Source organism: Hirundo rustica, chromosome 17, assembly GCF_015227805.2.
Source record: "Hirundo rustica isolate bHirRus1 chromosome 17, bHirRus1.pri.v3, whole genome shotgun sequence".
NCBI classification, from domain to species: Eukaryota; Metazoa; Chordata; class Aves; order Passeriformes; family Hirundinidae; genus Hirundo; species Hirundo rustica.
Genome location: NC_053466.1, coordinates 13,842,900 through 13,861,446, shown reverse-complemented (window position 1 = coordinate 13,861,446; position 18,547 = coordinate 13,842,900). Strand labels below are relative to the sequence as shown.

The window sequence follows — 18,547 nt, the reverse complement described above, 5'->3', positions numbered from 1 at the left end:
TCAATGGATGCTCTAATAGATTTATAATCTTGTATTGAGGTGCTCAAAAGTTCCTGGTGCCAAGCCCACAAGGATCCCATGGCTGCGGTGGTCCTGTGCCCATTGAGATGCATGGCTGTGGTGGGCTCATGCCCTTTGGGATGCTGTGTCCATGGCATATGAGGGCTGATGGTCCCTGTGGGTTTCCTGAGGACTGTGTGGGGTCAGTGTGATCATCAGACATAAGTACTAACTGGACTTGTCTGACCACCCAGTGCAGCCCATGCTCTTCCTCCCACTGTCTCCGCCCTGAAAGGACTTTTGGGGGACATGACTCTGGGGTTGCTCCAGCCTCACACCATCCCATCCCATCCCATCCCATCCCATCCCATCCCATCCCATCCCATCCCATCCCATCCCATCCCATCCCATCCCATCCCTTCCCTTCCCTTCCCTTCCCTTCCCTTCCCTTCCCTTCCCTTCCCTTCCCTTCCCTTCCCTTCCCTTCCCTTCCCTTCCCTTCCCTTCCCTTCCCTTCCCTTCCCAATCCCCCGCCACAGCAGGGAAGGTCATGGTGGCAGGGTGGATAATGTGCACTCTGCCTGAAACCATCGGCAGTCCCCAGTTCTGAGGGACCTGCCCCTCCATGAGGAGCACCACACATGGAAGAGTGGGACATGTCCTACAGCACACCTGCCGCCACTGCCAGCCCCAGGCTGTCAATAAACCCTGCCTAAGGCTGCTCACTGTGGTGAAATGGAGGGACACAGGCATCAGAGCTGGTGGCTGTGTCCCCATCCCCCAGCCCCACACTGCCATGGTGGGGACATGTACAGACAGCCTCCAGCCACGTGCTGCTGGTCCTGCTGCAGGGATGTGTATAGGGTCTCAGGCCCCCCACCTCACTGGACAGACCCACTAATACCTTAATAAAAGCTGACAAGTGCTTGGGCCAAACCTGCCCAAGTGCATTAGCACAGGGAAGTCACCCCACCGCAGCCAGCTGCCCACAGGCAGGACCTGCTGGCAGGTGTGGGCAGCACCTGTGGGCACTGCCAGCCTCATGCTGGCAGGGCTGGGCTGAGGGTGAAGCCAGTGGTACCACAGCCACCAGTATGGCCCAGACCACAGGTGGCACCACAGCCACTGGCCCCCACAGCCCCTGATTCCTCCCTCCCTAAAAACTACACCTGCCTTCTACTACCCATTTATTTACAGAAACTGAAAATTAAAACCACAACTGAGGCCCTGTACAGACCTGTGGAGCTCAGCTCCAGCCACTGGAAACCCCCAAGTCCCCTACCAGGCAGCTAGGGGCAAAGACAACCCAGTCCCAAGCAGAGGTCTCCCTCTCTTCCCTCACTGCAGGAGGGCTGTGCAGTGTCTCTGTGGTCTGGCCCATGGCCAAGGGGGGCCAGTACCACTCTCCATGAATGTGAGAGCATGGAGGAGGTAGGAAGAGCAGCCCAGCCCTCACTGCTGGAGCTGGAGGTTGGTGTGCAGCAGCCACTCAATGGTTTCCAGCAGGTAGGCCATGCCATAGTGCCGGGCGATGTTCTGGAAGACACTGACATGGTCCATGAAGGCCTGGGGAGAAGAGAACAGGGAGGGAAGGAGGCTGTCCAGCATCCTGGGTGGCAGGGGGCTCCAGTGGAATGGCTGGGCAGGGCTGGCCAGAGGGCAGCTCAGCAGGTGCCAGGAGACATGCAGTTAGAGCAGAGGCAGAGGAGGCACAGGGCACCTTAGGGCCCCTCACTGAGCTGCTGGGCTGGGGCTGGGTAGGTGTTAAAGTACCTGGGAGGAGATGGTGAGGGCGAAGTCTCCAGCACAGCTGCAGTGCACAGGCATGTGTGCCTCCTTCACACCATGACACTTTTTGCACACCTGCAGGCCAAGGTGGTTCAGGTGGGTCAGGAGATGAGGCCAAGACCCTCTGCCAATGGCAAAGTGAATGTGTCCAGGCTCAGACAATCACAGGAATTGGCAGTGGGGGACTCCTGTGCTTACCAGGTCCTGCAGCACAAAGGCCATCAGCTTCTTCTGCAGGGCTTCCACCAGCGCCATCTCAATGGCATCAGTATCGTACTGCACATGGCAGTTGGGGCAGAGCCAGCCAGGCAGCACCTAGGGACAAAGAGAGGGAGGTGAGCATCGCAAGTCCCATGCACTGACATGGTGGAACTGGTTTCTGGAGAGGACAGAACATAAGCCAAAGCCCAAGCATGCTCAGATCCATCACATGCAGCTAGAAAAGATGAACAGAAAATTTGCTTTAGGTGAGGATGGTCATGGGCAGCAGGCAGAGCTGCAAAACAAAGGGGAGATAAAGAGGATAAGATGATCGGCTGGCCTCCAGCACTGATGTATTGGGGCCTCTATTGTCCCTAGGAGAGAGACTGCACCTGGGAAAGGGCAGGGTCCTTGCACAGGTCCAGGTCCCTGCAGAAGTTGCAGTTCCTGCAGATGACTTCAGGAAGCACGTAGGAGCGGCAAGGGTCCCGAAACTGGGCTGCTTCTGAGAACTCGCCCACCTCGATAAGGCGCAGCAGGTCCCGGCGTAGTTTGTTCACCTGGTTGGTTATGTTGGCATCCAGGGAGAGGACCTGCAAGGATAAATCCGGTGAGTCTAGCAGCAGAAACTGTTCTCAGCAGGACAGCTCAGATCCTTGTGATCCTTGTGACCTTCACATGGATTCAGGGCACAGCAGCACAGTAGACTGGTTGTAGATCCCTCCTGGGAAAAGCTGCAGCAGTGGACAAGGGTCAGAATTTCAGTTCAGACCCCAGTCCTTCAGCCAAAGGCCTGGCCCACCCCCACTGACCTTGCAAACGTATTTGATGAACTCCAGAGCTGGGTTGTTGAGCGGCAGGTAGGAGCCAGGCAGGACTGGGAACATGTCTGAGGGCTCTGTGGCATTCCGGGAACCAGCCATCTTCTTCTGGATCTTCTGGGTGATGGTGAAGAAGCTTTGGGTGAGCTCATTGGCCACATAATCTTGTGAGAAGGTGATCATGCCTAGATGGGTGAAGCAGAAAGCATTTGAACGATTGGTGGCACATCGGGCAAACAAGGTGGGTGGCTCTCTGCCTGCAGCAGGGCTGCCCCAGGGCTTGGCACTCACCAGGCATGGCCCTCAGCTCTCCCAGAGCCTCCTGGGACACCTGGCTGGTGTTCCTCCTCTTAATGGGGGTGCTCCCAGGGGTGTTACGCCGCAGTTCCTCCTTCATGCTGTGGTACACAGCCACGATGTAGGCTGGGAAGACATAGGCAAGGCTCCAGCTCCTACCCAGAGCTGGCATAGAGGCGGGGCGCAATGACCTCAGCATGTCCTCGTACTGCTCACCTGATACAATCATCAAGAAGTAGCTCTGGCAGGAGCCGGCCTCAGGCAGGAACTGCACAATATTCCAGTTGTTCTCCAGCAACTCCTCCACATCTGGCTGCTCCCCTTCCTCCTCCTCTTCTTCCCTCACCACGTCCTCTTCCTCGCTCTCCTCCTCCTCCAATGCCTGCTTCTTGCTGGTGGCCTTCTAGGGGTCCCAGCAATGCCAGAGCAGTCCCTCAATGCCCAGTGAACACCTCCCTGCTCTGCTCCCAAGGGACAGGCTGCTTCCCATATCTTACCTCTCCATAGTGGATGCGAGAATCCACTTTTCCCTTGATACCTCCATAATTTGCTGGGTCCATCCAGAGCAGGAACTCCCAGCAGTGGGAGAACGAGATGGTCAGAGAGTGGAAGATCTCCTTGGAGTGGATGCTGGAGGGAGGAAACTAGTCAGTCCCTGTGTCAGCATCATCTCTTCTCCATGGGACATTGTGAGAAGGTGGTGCTGTCCAGGAGAGAGGGGTGTCCCCTTTCCCATTGGACCCCTGCCAGGGGAAGTCATGGCCAAGGACACTTGGCTCTCTGTTCTTGTGTCAAGGTGCCTATACCACAGCTGAGATGCAGACAGCCAGCCAGGGGACAAGTTGCTGGGCATCTCAGGCTCTCCTGAAGGTCTCTTCAAGATTAAATCCTATGAGTATGCTTGGAATATTGCCTATAGAGGGCAGCTAGGGACAGATCACTCCTCCAGGCATGAGAACTGGGAAGCTCTGTCCCTTCAGTAGCTTTGCCCAAAAAAAAAAGTAATAAATTCAGTTCTGAGGTACATCAGAAGGCAGAAAGTCAGCATCCTCCTCCCTGGACTTGAGCCCTGCCCCAGCCCCACCACCCAGGAGCCTCATCTCCAGGTGCACCCCACCTGTTGATGATGTACTCCATGTAGCTGATGGCATCCTCAATGCGCCGCTTCTTGGTGCAAAGGATGATGCGGTTGAAGTTGGCATAGACCACAGAGGAGCCCAGGCGCTTGAACTCGGCCACCAGCCTGCAGCAGGGCACAGGGTGGGGTCAGTGGGTGGGAAACCAATGCCCAAAGGGCAGATGCAACCCAAAGAGGACGTGTTGATTCATCAGCCTGGAGTCAACATGCAGCAACACTGGGCAAGGGAAGTCACCCAAAGAGGATGAGAGCTCTATCCTACTGCCCACCTTTCTGGAGGATCACTGTGGATGCCAGTATCCTGGTCACTAACATCACACCTCTCCATTCCCCATCCACCAGCCTGGCACACTTTAGACCTCACTTACTGCAGGAAAAGCTTCTTCATCATGTTGTGGAGCGTGCGGTGCAGTGCCGGATCATAGAGCAGGGAGGAAGGAGAGCGGAGCCAGCGGTAAAAGTGAATAACCTGATTGTCTGCATAAACGTTGTGGTACTGCGTAATCTCCTTCACCCAGCTCACCACCATGCTCTTCAGAATCCTGCCAGCAAGCAGAGACCAGCATCACCTCACCAGCCGCCAGCAACCCCTTCCCCCTTCCTGACAGGAACATGTTTATTGACACACTAGAGGATTTAGAACAGGAACTCCCTTGTTCAGTCCTCAGCAAATGATCCACAAAGTAAATATGTGCCTCTATAAGCTGGTGGAGCATGAACAAAGGAGAAAGCAACATTCCCACATATCTGCTGGCTGAGGCATCAGGCAGCTCTGAAGATCTTCCAATGTGTCAGAGAAGATGTGTCTGCCATCCACTTGAGGCCTGGATTTATTCTTAGAGCACCCTACAAGCCCTACTGCTGGGGAAAGGCTAAAGCCAGGAGGGAATGAAGCAGGACCCTGAGGGGACCTGTCAGGATGAAGACCACTTGGCTCTACCTCCTGCTGTTTCTCAAGCCACACCTGAAAGTGTTGGAGCAGAGGGCAGTCTCATCATAGCTGGCTGGGATGTTGGCAGCTTGGTTCCCTGTCACCATGTCCTCCAGGGATGCCTGCTGAATCACATCGAAGCTAATGTTCATGCTGGAGCCTCCTTCCATGTCATTCACGTGGTGGGACTGCAACACTGTGTTCACAGCCAGGCTCTGGATGTCCAGCTCCAGACACACTAAGGGCAGACACAACTGTCAGCAGGGAGGCAGGGAAAGGACGAGGAACACCCTCTCTGCTGCTGCCAGAAGTGCTTTTCACAGATACAGGTACTGCTGCACCCAGAGGGCAGATGTTTTCCAGTCGTGCCTATGCATGACCGGACCTTCACAGGTGTTGATTGAGCCTTGTCTTTCAACAAGACTTGGACCTATTGACCGTCTGGGGACCATCAGTTTTCCTGGAGGCTGCAACAGTGGACCTCAGAAGAACCCATTACACTCAAGCTCCCTAAGAGAGTCCTGTCCCAGCATCACCAGTGATGACCAAGTGAGCTGTCCTCGGGCTGACAACATGGCAGGTAGTCTGCTAAGTGCTGCTGTCATTGGTCGCTGGTAAAGAATCCGCATTTTGATGCCTGCACGTTACAGGTGAGCCTTCCCTGCTCCAGGACATACCCCTAGCATCCACCTTGCCCATACCAATGCTAAAACCCAAAAGCTGCTGGTTACAACTGTCACCATAGAGACTCTTTGAGGATTGCATCCACCCCTCTGCAGGACACACAGAACAGGATCCAGCTCTGCCCTATTCAGTGCTACCACCCTCCTTCCTCTTCACCTGTGGAGTAGCAGCCAGGGTTGTTGATCTCAACTGAGGCTCTCTCATCAAACTCCATGACCAGGCGGTTGTCATCGGCCTCCTTCCCCCCCAAGTCGGGGCGGGCTGTGGGGGACAGCCACAACAGGTGGTTGTGACGACGAAGGTGGCGAGAGAAGAACAGGTCAGAGCCAAAGGTGGAGATGTCATCAGGGAGGTTTCCAATGGGGATGTGGTAGTACCTGACGCACAAAGACATCAGCGGTCATTGGCATGAGTATGGCTGCAGGGAAAACAGGGACCCTGACCATCCCCTCAAGGGATGAGGCAGCTCCTGTGGTCCCACTGAGGGCATGGCAGCCTCAGAGGAACACGGCCACCCTGGGTACCTGCTCATCTCAAAAGCCTGTGAGAGGCAGGTGTCCAAGTTGAGGTAATGGCGAATCATGCGGCGGGCGGCATGGCGCTGCCAGTCCAGGACTGAGTAGCTGATGTCATCTACCAGCCGGATGGGGACCAAGGGGAACTCCTCCATGATAGGGATCCCACTGACCAGCAGTTTCAGGTCCCAGTTGGATTGCACAGCCACCAACGTGGGGCCCCGGCGCTCATCCTGCACCAAGGAGAAAGGGACGTGTCCTGGTGCACCTCTCACCTGCTCAGCAGGAAGCTAGTGGTGTCAGGTGCCCCATCCCTACAGCAGGGCCCCATGGTCCTGGGACAGCACACCCCAGCATTCCCGAAGCATCCACCCACCTCCAACACCACCAGCTTTGCAGCTGAGCGCAGGGATGGAGTGAGATCCTGAGGTGCCCTTGCTGCTGGCACTGCCCCAGGTAAGCCCCCCACAAGCAAAACAAGCACCCACTTCTTGACCTTGAGTCCAGTAGTTATGTGCAGGTTCTGTGAATTGGTGCACCAGTACCTCCCACAGGATCCTTCCCTTAGTCCCAAAGGTCCCACTGAAACCTTCCCCACACCTTCATCTCACCTTGTAGCCCAAGAGCAGCCGCTGGACACCTCTGTAGATGGCCTTGGGGTCGGTCTCAGCACGCACCTCGAAGGTGTGCTTGTCTGGGGGCAATAGCTCCTTGCCCACCTTTTCCAGCAGAGCCGTGCGCTCCACTGAGAACAAGGTGGTGAGGTTTGGCATCTGGTTGCTGCGTACCTGGGTGCAAAAGGGACCAGGTAAGAGCAGGGGGAGAGCAACCCTGGGATGTGCCGTGCCAGGGGCACTGTCAAAACATGGCAGGGATGTGTGATGGATGGAGAAATCTGCTGCCTGGCCCTACCAGGCAATGTTCTGGGGGGGAAGGGACCTTTAAAGGTTGTCTAGTCCAACCTTCTGCCATGGAGAGGGACAATACATAATCTCAGAGTTGTTTAGGTTGGAGAATACCTTTATGATCAAGTCCAGCTGTTTACCCAACACTAAACCATGTCTCCAAGTGGCCAATCCTCACATCTTTTAAATCCCTCCAGGGATGGTGACTCCACCACTGTCCTGGGCGGCTCTGTCAGGGCTTGACAACCCTTTAGGTGAAACGTTTCTTAACATTCATCCTAACCCACCCCGGTACAACCTGAGGTCAAGTAAACCAGGTCGCTCTAGGTCCCATCCAACCTGGCTTAGAACATTTCTGGGGATGGGGCAGCCACAGCTTTGCCAGTGAACCTGTGCCAGGGTCTCACCACCCTCACAGGGAGCAGCTTCCTCCCAATATCCCACCTAACCCTGCCCTCTGGCAGTGGGAAGCCATTCTCCCTTGTTCTGTCATTCTATCCCTTGTCCCCAGTCCCTCTCCAGCTCCCTGGTGCCCCTTTAAGCACTGGAAAGGGCTCTAAGGTTTCCCTAGAACCTTCTCCTCTGGTTGAACACCTCCAGCTCTCCCAGCCTGTCTCCAAAGCAGAAGCGCTCCAGCCTGAGAGCATCTCTGTGGCCTCCTCTGAACTTGCTTCAGCAGCTCTGTGTCCTTCCTGTGTTGCAAACCCCAGGGCTAGAGGCAGCTCCGCATGTGGGGTCTCACCTGAGCAAGGCAGAGGGACAGAATTCCCTCCTTTCCCTGCTGGCCACGCAGTGGGGATCAGTCCAGGACATGAGGGGTTTCTGGGCTGTCAGGGCACATGGCCAGGGCATGTCCAGCCACCAACACCCCCAATTTCCCAACTCTCCCCAGCCCTCCTTACCTTGTCCAGCACAAAGACAGCAGCCTTGCGCTGTGAGGGGATGAAGAGGCCCAGGAGTGCCTTGCCGCCCTGGGAGCTGTGGTACAGGTAGATGTGGCGAATGCTTCCTGGGGGCACAGAGCACAGAGCATCAGTGGTGCCCACGGGTGCCAGATGCCCCAGGAGCCCCTCTCCCAGGATGCCTCACCTGGCTCCAGGTAAGTAAACTGGGCCAGTGAGCGCATCTCCAGGTGCTCGATGTTGAAGGTTTCAGCCTCTCGCCCTGCCAGGTGCTGGACGAGCTGCCTGCTGACCATGCACACGCAGCCCAGGTGGGTCAGGGCACGGAAGAGCAGTGGCACCTGGAATGATGGGGAGAGATGTGATGGGAACGATTGCTACTAAGCTCTTCTTGGGGGTTGCAGACCTAGAATAATCCAGATTAAAACCCACAGGTAGCACATATCTCAGGTGCCTTGGCATGAGTTTGGTATTATCAGCCTTGCTAAAGGTATAGTACAGGTATCTCAAAATCCCCATCTTCCTATCTAGGCCCAGTTCCAGCCATGAAGGTACTTTGGAGGATGTGTGGAGCAACATTTGAGCAATCTTGCTGCTCTGCAACTGGTGGTTTGTCACTCCAAGGCAGGGGCCTCGTTTGAACCTCCAGATAATCAGCATGGTGGGAGATTCACCACAGATCCATCCTACGTTATTAACCCTGTAGCTGTCAAATCCACTGCTGCAGGAGACTCCTGAATAGCTTGCTGGTCCCAAAATAATGAGAAGCAATAAACATTTCTTGTCTGACTGCTCTTCCCTTGTGCAAGTTTTAGTTGTAGAGGCCCCTCACAACTCTTCAGCACGGTGAAGCACTCTCATTGCCCCGAGGGCGAACTGTTTCCTCCCTTGCATACTTCTGTTACTCCTGCTGCATTTTGGGATCGTGATCAGAGCTGCACTGCAGATGTTTAAAGATCAAGACTGATCTTTCCTTGCCCAGGTCCATGTCCAGCTGGGTTAACTGTGTCTCCATGTGAGGATAGAAACTCCACAACCTCTTGAGCAACCTGCTCAACGATATTTGCAGAAGTTTTCTCTGACATTTACACAGCATTTTCATGTTTTAGGTTGTGTCCACTGCCTCCCATTCTTTCCTGGTCACCAGAGCTCCTCTTCTCCACTCTTCCCATCAAGAAGGTCCCCTGAAGCCTCTTCTCTGGGCTACATACAACTCACTCAACCTCCCCTCAGATGACAGATGTTGCTAGCCCATGACTATCTAAATTCCTTCATATCTTTAAAACTTCTCCATGCCCTTTGTTTTACTTCAGCTGCTCATTTAATTTCCTCTTAACTTTTGATTTTTCCTCTTCCCACTTATTAAACACTACCAGAGTGGAGAGGATTCAGGTTTTCCTAGAGCAAGGTCTATAGATATAAAGAATTTGGGAACATGCCAGTCACTTTGGACAAGTAATCTGAAGTTTTGGGTGCTGCTTACTAAACCTCAGTATGGTTTGGTGGGCACCATTTTCAATTGCTGATGGCATATACGGTTCAACCTTTTACATCACCACAGGATTTCACAGCCTCCATGTAATCATTAAGTGTTGCGTCTTGCCTTGAGAGACCTTCCTTCAAATTTTTCAAAAGCAGGAACTTAAGGTGAATTTAAAAACTTTTATTTAACTATGTCCCACTGAAATACTTCACAGGTTATACCAGTAAGTTCAGTACCAAAAGTCTCCCAACTCTGTGATGATCTTTTTGCCCTTGCAGCCTCCTACACCTCAGAAAGCATTTCATAGCCAGTGTCACCTCTTCTCACATCAAAGCTTGTCCTACTCAGGACTTTTCATCCATAATCCTACAGTGCATTTCAGTACCAAATTCATCTGCTTTTATGCTTTCTTTAACTCCACTCTTAAAATGGTGTGGTCTATTCTGCCACTTCCATACAGGCCAGGTTTTTTCACTGCAGTATCTTCTTAGTTAAATTCCAGTCATCAGGTTTTGGTCTCCTGGACAAACCAGTATCCTCACTGGAAGCATGTTCCCACCTCCATTTTCAGCACTGGCAAATTGAATTTTAGCCTCATTGCTTTCCACAGAATTTAATTTAGGTTGTTCTTGCTCCTTCTGAACTTTCAGGTTTGTATTAGATTATGTAACCTGAAAACGTGTATTCTATTTCATCTGTTGAATGCTGTTTTTTAGGAGATGTTTTATCCTTCTCTCACCTTTCCAGGGGGGAGGGGGGCGGATGCCTCCTGATAATGGCCCAGCCATTAAACCCAGGTGGGGCAGTGTTTCTTATCTCTGTCACCACCCCTCCACCCTCCAGGGGACATCTTCTGATAATGGGCCATCAGGGCCCACCAGTGACAGGACACATTCCATCATCCCACTGGGAGATGCTCCACACTGTGGGGAGGAGCCAGCTGTTCCCAGCTAGATAAAAACTGGCACTGAAGGACACAAGGTATCCTGTTTTTCCACTGGATTCCCGGAGGAAGACCGGACCCATCTCGTCACCACTGGACTTTCTACAGGACCTTCTCTACTCCACAGAACCACGTCTGTTACTCCAGGAGGATTTATTTGGACTGCTTCCAAACACCCTGATCCCCAGGGTGCCAGCTCATATCCCTGACCCTGTCACGGTTTTTCCAGGATTTTTGTTTGCTACCTTGCTTGTATTTTTGCGCTACTACATTTATATTTTCCTTTTTTTTTTTTTTAATATATCCCTAGTAAAGAACTGTTACTCCTGTTCCCATATCTTCGCCTGAAAGCCCCTAATTGCAAAATTATAATAATTTGGAGGGAAAGGGGTTTACATTCTCCATTCCAAGGGAGGCTCTAGCTTTCCTTAGCAGACAACTGTCTTTCAAAACCAAGACAAAGTTATATGCTGGTTTTTTTCCTAAAGCTTTTCCGACCTTGTTTTAGAGGACATGGCACTCAGACCTATGTATCACTCCAAATATCTTGGGTTTTCCCCAGCTTTACTCCAAATGCCCCTTCTCTTTCCTGGTTCCAATACCAGCAGGTTGGCTCTGGATTGGTTTAGAGGAAGCTCTCCATTTCTTTCCCAAAGTTTCCTAACTCCAAATAAACTGTAGTCCCTTTCTCAACATACTGCAACCTATGAGCTGATACTCAGAATTTCTGTCCATATGAGTTTCCTGGACAATGTCCAGGGTCTTGGATTTTTGGTGTGTCATCACTGGAACTCAGACTAACAAGCTACTGTTCAGCAACCCTCAAAGATGAGCACCTGGAGGAGTTACCTGTGTCTCATACACTCCCTCGATGTCCGGAGCAGAGAGGTCAGCGTTGATTTCATTGATGTGCTCTTGGTACATGTCCTCAGGAACAGAGTATTCGTACAAGTTGTAAACTAAGTTTGAGCGGGGCAGGATCCTGTTTACCTGCCAAGGTAAGGGACATTATTGGGACATCCTGTCCCATGGCACCACTGCCTGGAGCAGGCTCTGAGCCAGGCCAGCTCCTGGTGCTCTCTCCTGAGGAAACCAGTAGGTTATGCTCAAGCACGTTACAAATTCCTGTAACAGAGAACTTGATTTCTAGGCAGGCCGGGATTAGCAGAGGGACTAGGGCCTGGATGAGGGATATCCATGGGGTAGGAGAATGAGGTGTTGCATGGCAGATGCTTGTAACTCCTGCTTACAGGGGAAGTGAAGTGCCTTACCTAAGTGCAAGCTGCTGTTTCCCCTTCCAGAAGGGGCAGGTCCTCACCTTCCTGTAGGCTGTTCCATCCTCAGGCTTTGGGATGCGCTGGTTGACATAGAAGACACGGGGGATGCTCAGCTTGATGCAGTGCAGGTCGCTCCCTATCACTGCCCACAGCCGGAACAGCCCAGGCTGGCTGGTCTCAGCAATCTGCAGGACACAGGGCACGAGGGCAGCATTAGCAGATCCAACATGCTAATCAGTGCTTACATCTACACTGCAGAGCGCCCTGGTGACCTACATGGTCACCTGGTGGCTAAAGACAAACTGAGGGACTTAGAGAGTCATCACTTTCAGCTCTGAAGTCCCTGTGTCCTGCTACTATCCCAGGGTACTATGAAGAAAACTCTGCCTCAGGCTGGCCAACTAACTCCAGGGAATGTCATCCAAGTCACTCTGAAGTCCTGGACCTGCAGCTCTGAGATCTTTCTGGAGGATGAAGAGGGTGACAGGGGCTGGGCTTAGGTGACCACACATAACAAAGGTTTGTAAAAACACCTGGATAAAACCACCCCACCTCTTCATTTGTACATTATCTGCTTCTAGGCACCACTGGAATCCTGTGTCCAATGCTGGGCTCCTCAACACAGTACATAGACACACTGAATAGAGTGAAGGGCCACAAGAAAGAAGAAGGGATTGAAGCACCTTTCATATCAGAAAAGGCTGGCAGAACTGGGACTGTCTATCTCAGAGCAGATAAAGTTCAGAGGGGTCTCATCCACACATATATACCCAAAGGGAAGTGCAGAGAGGACAGAACCTAACTCTTCCCAGTGGCGTCCAGTGGCAGGACCAGACATCATGGGCACAAAGCAGAACAAAGGGGGGTCCCTCTGCATGTCAGAAACTTTTTTCCTGCAAATGTGAACCTGGTCAAGGTTGCCTATGGAAGGTGTGCACTCTCCATCCTTGGAGATATTCCAAGATGTGGTCCTGGGACTCCAGCTCTGAGTGGCCTTGACTGAGCAGCATGTGGGACCAGAGGGACATGAAAGCTGCCCCAGCCTCAGATGATGTTTTTGCCATTTTGTGACAGTGCAGAGCTGCCCACAGGCTAAACTAGAGCTGCTCCACCAGCCAATCTACCCATGCATCAGAGAATCACCAAGAATGACTCTGCAGGCACCTGTTTCCATCCAGAGGTTTGAGTCTGAGGCTCTGCATGCCTCCTGAGCTCCCCAGGGCTTACAGAGAGTAGGTCAGGGTTCCTAAACCTCACCATTTGACCACAGAGTGTATATGTGAGGCTTGTGCCCCAGGCTCCTCTGTGCCACGTCCCCTCCCCAGTACCTGCACGACCTGCCAGGGCAAGTCCAGGATGCTGCGTGCTGTCCGGCGCAGGTAGCTGCTCAGCCCTTTGGAGAGGGCATCGCGGACCACCCCTCCTCCTGTCACCGCCCCACCATCCTCCAAACGCCGCCTCTTCCACCGCTCCTGCCGCTGCCGAGCCTGCAGCTCCCATTTCTTCTGGTGGAAGCGCAGCCAGACCAGACGCTCTTCCTGAGTGGGGTGACAGGAAGCATGAAATCAACAAAGGCTTTCCAGCCCCACACCATCACACCGTACAGCCTATCCCTCCAGCCCCCAGTCCCATATCATGTTTCTGTCACAGCTGTGAAGCCACCACCCCCTTTTTCTCTATTAGTGGTTGCTTTTCTCTCTCCTGGTTGTATTTCTGCTTGTGTTCCAGAGCCATGTGTGTGCAGAGGGTTTTGGGAAAACCTTTCTCTTGGAAGCAGCACCCAAGCTGCTTGGATGGATGAGTACAGTCCTGGGGTATCCCCTGCACAATCTGCTTCACCTACCTTTGTGGTACCAAGGGGTGGAGGTGGGCCCAGGATCTCCCGCCAGGACTGGGACAGCCCCACGTCCTGGGACAGCTGTTGGCTTTCCTCTGCTGCAGGGATGCACTTCCGCTTATTTGCGATGGGAACCAGTGGCTGAGGGATCTTGACAGCCCCAAAGTCCTCTATGTCACCCACCTGTGAGCAGGGTGTCCCCTCCACAGGTAGGCTGGCAAGAACCTGAGAGAGCAAGGAGAGCAGGATGGGGGCTGCAAGAAAAAAGCTCCAGTGGCATTACCAGCACCTTCCCCTCGCCCTCTTTACCTGTTTCTTGCCTTCTGAAACAAAGAGCTCATTGATTTTTTTCTGTTTGTACACATCATTCTTCTCCAGGAGTTTCTTGTGAAGCCAGTCCGGATGTCGGACCCGCGGCACTGGGTTCTTAATCTGCAGAATAGCTTCAAATTACACTGAGTTCCCCGCACAAATCCTTCCTCCTGTCCAGCCCCCCTGCCCTGTACCTGCTGCAGGGCTGCAGGAATGGTGATGATTTTCTGGATGGTGCTGCCCAGTCTCTCGATGTAGTAGTCCCAGTCCAGGATCTGGGAAGAGGGCAGAGTTTGGGCGGTGAAGAAAGCCAAGCAGAAGGGCCCCCAGACACAGGATGAAACGTCCTAGTAGCACCCCCCACCCCAGTCCCCTGCTTTGTGAGCACAGGAAGCCACTGCCCAGGTTGTCTTTCCAAAAGGACGAGCCCCCGTCCCAGATGCGGGGTCACCTGCAGGGATGCCTCACTCACCGCACGGATGTTGAAGTCCTGCAGTGAGGGGCTCTTCAGCCATTTTCGGAGGTAGTGTTTGCGCACACTGGGCTCGGCTTGGAAGATGGCAAGGGGGATGGCCCTAGGGAAGGCAGGTAATCAACGTCCTAGCACCGACAATCTACTCTCCCAGCCTGTGAAGATCCTCCAGGGTTCTCCTAAACTCCTGTGAGGCCACTGGGCTATACAGTGTTAACCCATTGCCCTGCTCATGGCCTGTGCCAGATTCAAGTGAGCACCTGGCCATATATTGCAGCTCCCTCCCTATCCCCTCTTGGTTTCTCCCACAGTACCAGAAGGCTCCTCCAGGTGGGATTACCTCTCTGTGACCGGAGACCCTTCTGGTTTCTTGGAAATGATGAAGCGACAGCTCAGCCCTGCATCCTTCACCATCTGGTCCCCCAAAAACTCTGCCAGGCGCTTGGCAGTGCTAATGGAGGTGGACTTCTGCTCCCCGTAGTCCTCCAGTTTGCGTGACATGGACCTGTTCTCTGAGATGAGCTCAAACAGCTCTGAATCAGGCATGTTGGCAGCCTGAAAGACAAGGAAAAGCCCAAAATTAGAAAGAACTAATAATCAAACATTTTTGCTGTCAGAAACGGGGAGCACCACACACAGCTGATGTGTCTCTTTACAGGGACCCTGGGAATTGCTTCCTGGTGCAGCTGCCAGTGGGATCTATGGAAAAAAGGGTGTGTGGGTTTCAAACAGCACCAGTTTGTGCCATGGCCGGACTGTGGCACCACAGCTTTGTGTTGTGCTTGCAAAGTTAGGTTCACCAAGAATTTGCTGTAAAACAGCATCACAAAATGAAAGACTGTAGAGCATTAGAATAAACATGTTTTGTCTCAAACATTCTGAGTATTGCTACAGGAAAGGGGTGATTGGAGGAAAGGGCCCCACGGAGGTGTGGCAGTGCTGTTCTAAGCCAATTCCCTGCCACACCTTAATACTCATGCTTGGTCTCCTCTCCAACACCCATCCAGGAGAAGAGCTGGCTGTGCATGAAAGGGAGCAAATAGGTTCCCTCTCTCTTTTTTTTTTCTCCTCTTTCGCTTCCACTTTATTTTTTTCATTGTTTGCCCCAGCTCTGGACCTTCCATGTGGCATAACCAAAGTAAGATCAACACGGATCAAAGGACTGGTGATACTGTTTTCTTCTCTTGCTTTACCTGAGCAAAGCAAGGCCATCATATTCTTCATCCTTTGTATTGAAACATGTTGTGGGAGTGGGGAAGCTTGTGTAAAGGTGTGTTGTGGCTTGTTAGCCAGGACCTTTGAGTAGTGGGGTTGTGGCTCATGTGTCAGCACCTTTGTGTGATGGGTGTTGCAGTACTTGTTAGCCAGTACCCTTGAACATTGGTGGTCTATTACGGCTTGTGATCCAGTGCCTTTTGAGGAGCATGTGGTGGGAGTTGAGAACTTATTGAAGTGTTCCATACAAAATTAAGGGCTCGTTTGCTTCCATTCTTGTGCAAGTCTATTGTAAGAATTGGCTTGCTGACTACTACCTTTTGAGTTTAAGCAGTGGGCTGGTTGCTGGAGGAACAGCAACTACAATAAAACATAAGAGTTCTTGAGACATGATTGGGTGTCTTTGTTCAACCTGATGAGAATTTATGAGGAACATCATGCCCCCAGACCAGTAGGTCATGACAAGGACCCAGTTAGACTCTTGTTCCCTCCCACACCCTTGTTTCATAGAATCACAGAATCATTCAGGTTGAAAAGCCCTCTAATATCACCAAGTCTAACCATTCCCCCAGCAGTGCCAAAGCCACCACTAACACATGTGTCCAAGTGTCACATCCACATAGCTTTTAAATTCCTTCAGGGATAGGGACTCCACCACTGCCATGGGCAGCCTGTGACAGAGCTGGATAATCCTTTTGGAGATGAAATTTTCTCTATTACTCAACCCAAACCTCCCCTGCTTCAATTTGAGGCAGTTTCCTCTAATCCTGTCACTTGTTCCCTGGGAGAAGTGCCCAGCTCTCACCAGTTCCATCCTACTGTCAGGGAGTTGTAGAGTAAGAAGGTCCCCCTGAACCTCCTTTTCTCCAGGCTGAGCCCCCATAGCTGCTCATCAGACTTGCACTCCAGCCACTTCCCCAGCTCTTTTCCTTTCTCTGGACATGCTCCAGGCCCTCAATCTTCTTGTCATTAGGGGACAAAAACTGACCCCAGGGTTCAAGGTGCCTCACGAGTGCCCAGCACAGGGGGATGGTCACTGTCTTGGTCCTGCTGGCCACACTATGGCTGGTACAGGCCAGGTGCCATTTTGCCCTTCTTGTCTACCTGGGCATGTGTTTAGTCACTGTTGTTCAGCACCTCCAGATCCTTTCCCGTCAGGCACCTTTCCAGACCGCCTGTCCCCAGCATGGAGCATTGCACAGGGTTGTTGTGCAGGATCTGGCACTTGACCTTGTTGAACCTCACACCACTGCCCTCGGCCCATGGATCCAGCCTGTCCAGATCCTCTGCAGAGCTTCCTGCCTTCCAGCAGATTCACACTCCCATCCAGCTCAGTGTCATCTGTGAAGCAACTGAGGGTGAAAGAGGTACAGGGGACCACTGACTCTGTGCAAAGTCTACCCTCCTACAATGCCCAACCAGCTCAGACACTCCTTCCCAGGCTCCACCTTGGAGCGCAATTTGCTGAGCTGTGCTCACCTTGCTGTAGAGCACGTCCAGCCAGTAATCAGCCACTTTGGCCACAGAAGCATAGACCTCCTCCAGGGTGCTGCCTTTCAGAAAGGCTTCGAACACAGATGACTGGAATATCTTCACCAGCTGCAGTTCTCCCCGGCGTTTCACCTCAAACCCCTTCAGCTCAGCCAGGGACCCATCCTCGTTGAACACGGCATACCTAGGAGAGAGTGTGAATGAACCTGGTTTACACCACGGGACATGTCCCCCAGGGTGCCACTGGTAGCCCTCCTGCCAGGGTGCTTCTCCCCATGCCTTTGTGTCACCATCCACCATGTTCAGAGGAGCCACAGCAGCACCTGGATAATCTCAAGTATCTGCAGCTTCTCTAGCAACCATTTTACCTTGGTCTGGAAAAGGACATCAGCTCTTGCCCCAGCTCATCTACACTGACTCATCGAAACACAGCAGAAGGGACCTCAAATATTATCCAATCCCAGCCCTGGCCATGGGCAGGGATACCTTCTACTAGACCAGGTTGTTCCAAGCCCTGTCCAGCCTGGCCTGGAACATTTTGAGGCAGCCAAAACTTCTCTGGGCAACACATGCCAGAGTCTCGCCACCCTCACAGCCAAGGATTCCTTCTGAATATCTCATCTAACCCTGCCTTCTGGGAGTGAGAAGCCATTCCCTGTGTTCTGTCCCTCCCAACCCTTGTCCAGAGTCCCCCTCCAGCTCTCCTGGAGCCCCCTTAGGCCCTGGAAGGGGCTCTGAGGTCTCTCTGGATTCCTCTCCATGTGAACACCCCCAGCTCTCCCAGCCTGGCTCCAGAGCAGAGGGGCTCCAGCCCTTGGAGCATTTCTATGGCCTCCTCTGGACTCAATCCAGCAGCTCCATGTTTTCTTGTGCTGAGCATGCCAAACCTTGTTGCAGCACTGAGGGTGAGGAGTGACCTTAATTGGTGGAGGATGACCTTAACAGCCTGTAAGTAAGGGTGGGAGATGAGAGCCCAAGTGGGGAAATGAAGATATTAAGAAGAGATTTAGAAAGAAAGAAACTGGCAACTCCAATGCTGGCGGAGGGGTTGAGAGGAAACTGGATGCAGCCATGACACACCTAAGGGAACATTCCTCCCTCTTGCCTTTTCTGTTGCATCGTTTTGCCTTTCACCGCCCTAAAAATTACCCGTATGTCTCAAAAAAACCCCAAAGCAATGATCACTGAGGAGAGGAGATACTCAAACGTGCTTGGCCAGCCCTTCTCCCACCTGCCCACATTCCCATTAGCACAGCCTTTCCTTCCTCCACCAACCATGGTGCCTGCAACCACCTCCAGGCTGTTGTGATTGGAGAGTGACCAGGAAAAAAAATT

At 52.7% G+C, this 18,547-nt stretch overlaps 1 protein-coding gene across 1 annotated transcript in view; it reads right to left on the bottom strand.

The window, feature by feature from the left end:
* Positions 1-1,184: 1,184 nt before the first annotated feature.
* POLE (DNA polymerase epsilon, catalytic subunit) overlaps positions 1,185-18,547 on the bottom strand; it is a 34,791-nt gene continuing 17,428 nt past the window's right edge. Inside the window, exons 24-48 of the mRNA XM_040081119.2 lie at positions 17,201-17,396; positions 14,847-15,061; positions 14,507-14,609; positions 14,229-14,309; positions 14,032-14,154; positions 13,729-13,947; positions 13,214-13,423; positions 11,927-12,070; positions 11,458-11,598; positions 8,370-8,523; positions 8,183-8,289; positions 6,987-7,163; positions 6,385-6,608; positions 6,017-6,237; positions 5,210-5,414; positions 4,614-4,787; positions 4,225-4,350; positions 3,605-3,737; positions 3,324-3,510; positions 3,102-3,233; positions 2,802-2,995; positions 2,382-2,582; positions 1,987-2,103; positions 1,774-1,863; positions 1,185-1,566 (exon numbers count right to left, since the gene is read on the bottom strand). Of these exons, the coding sequence (XP_039937053.1) occupies positions 1,453-1,566; positions 1,774-1,863; positions 1,987-2,103; positions 2,382-2,582; positions 2,802-2,995; positions 3,102-3,233; positions 3,324-3,510; positions 3,605-3,737; positions 4,225-4,350; positions 4,614-4,787; positions 5,210-5,414; positions 6,017-6,237; positions 6,385-6,608; positions 6,987-7,163; positions 8,183-8,289; positions 8,370-8,523; positions 11,458-11,598; positions 11,927-12,070; positions 13,214-13,423; positions 13,729-13,947; positions 14,032-14,154; positions 14,229-14,309; positions 14,507-14,609; positions 14,847-15,061; positions 17,201-17,396 (3,988 nt within the window). The 3' untranslated portion in view covers positions 1,185-1,452. The remainder of the gene's footprint in view (positions 1,567-1,773; positions 1,864-1,986; positions 2,104-2,381; positions 2,583-2,801; positions 2,996-3,101; positions 3,234-3,323; positions 3,511-3,604; positions 3,738-4,224; positions 4,351-4,613; positions 4,788-5,209; positions 5,415-6,016; positions 6,238-6,384; positions 6,609-6,986; positions 7,164-8,182; positions 8,290-8,369; positions 8,524-11,457; positions 11,599-11,926; positions 12,071-13,213; positions 13,424-13,728; positions 13,948-14,031; positions 14,155-14,228; positions 14,310-14,506; positions 14,610-14,846; positions 15,062-17,200; positions 17,397-18,547) is intronic.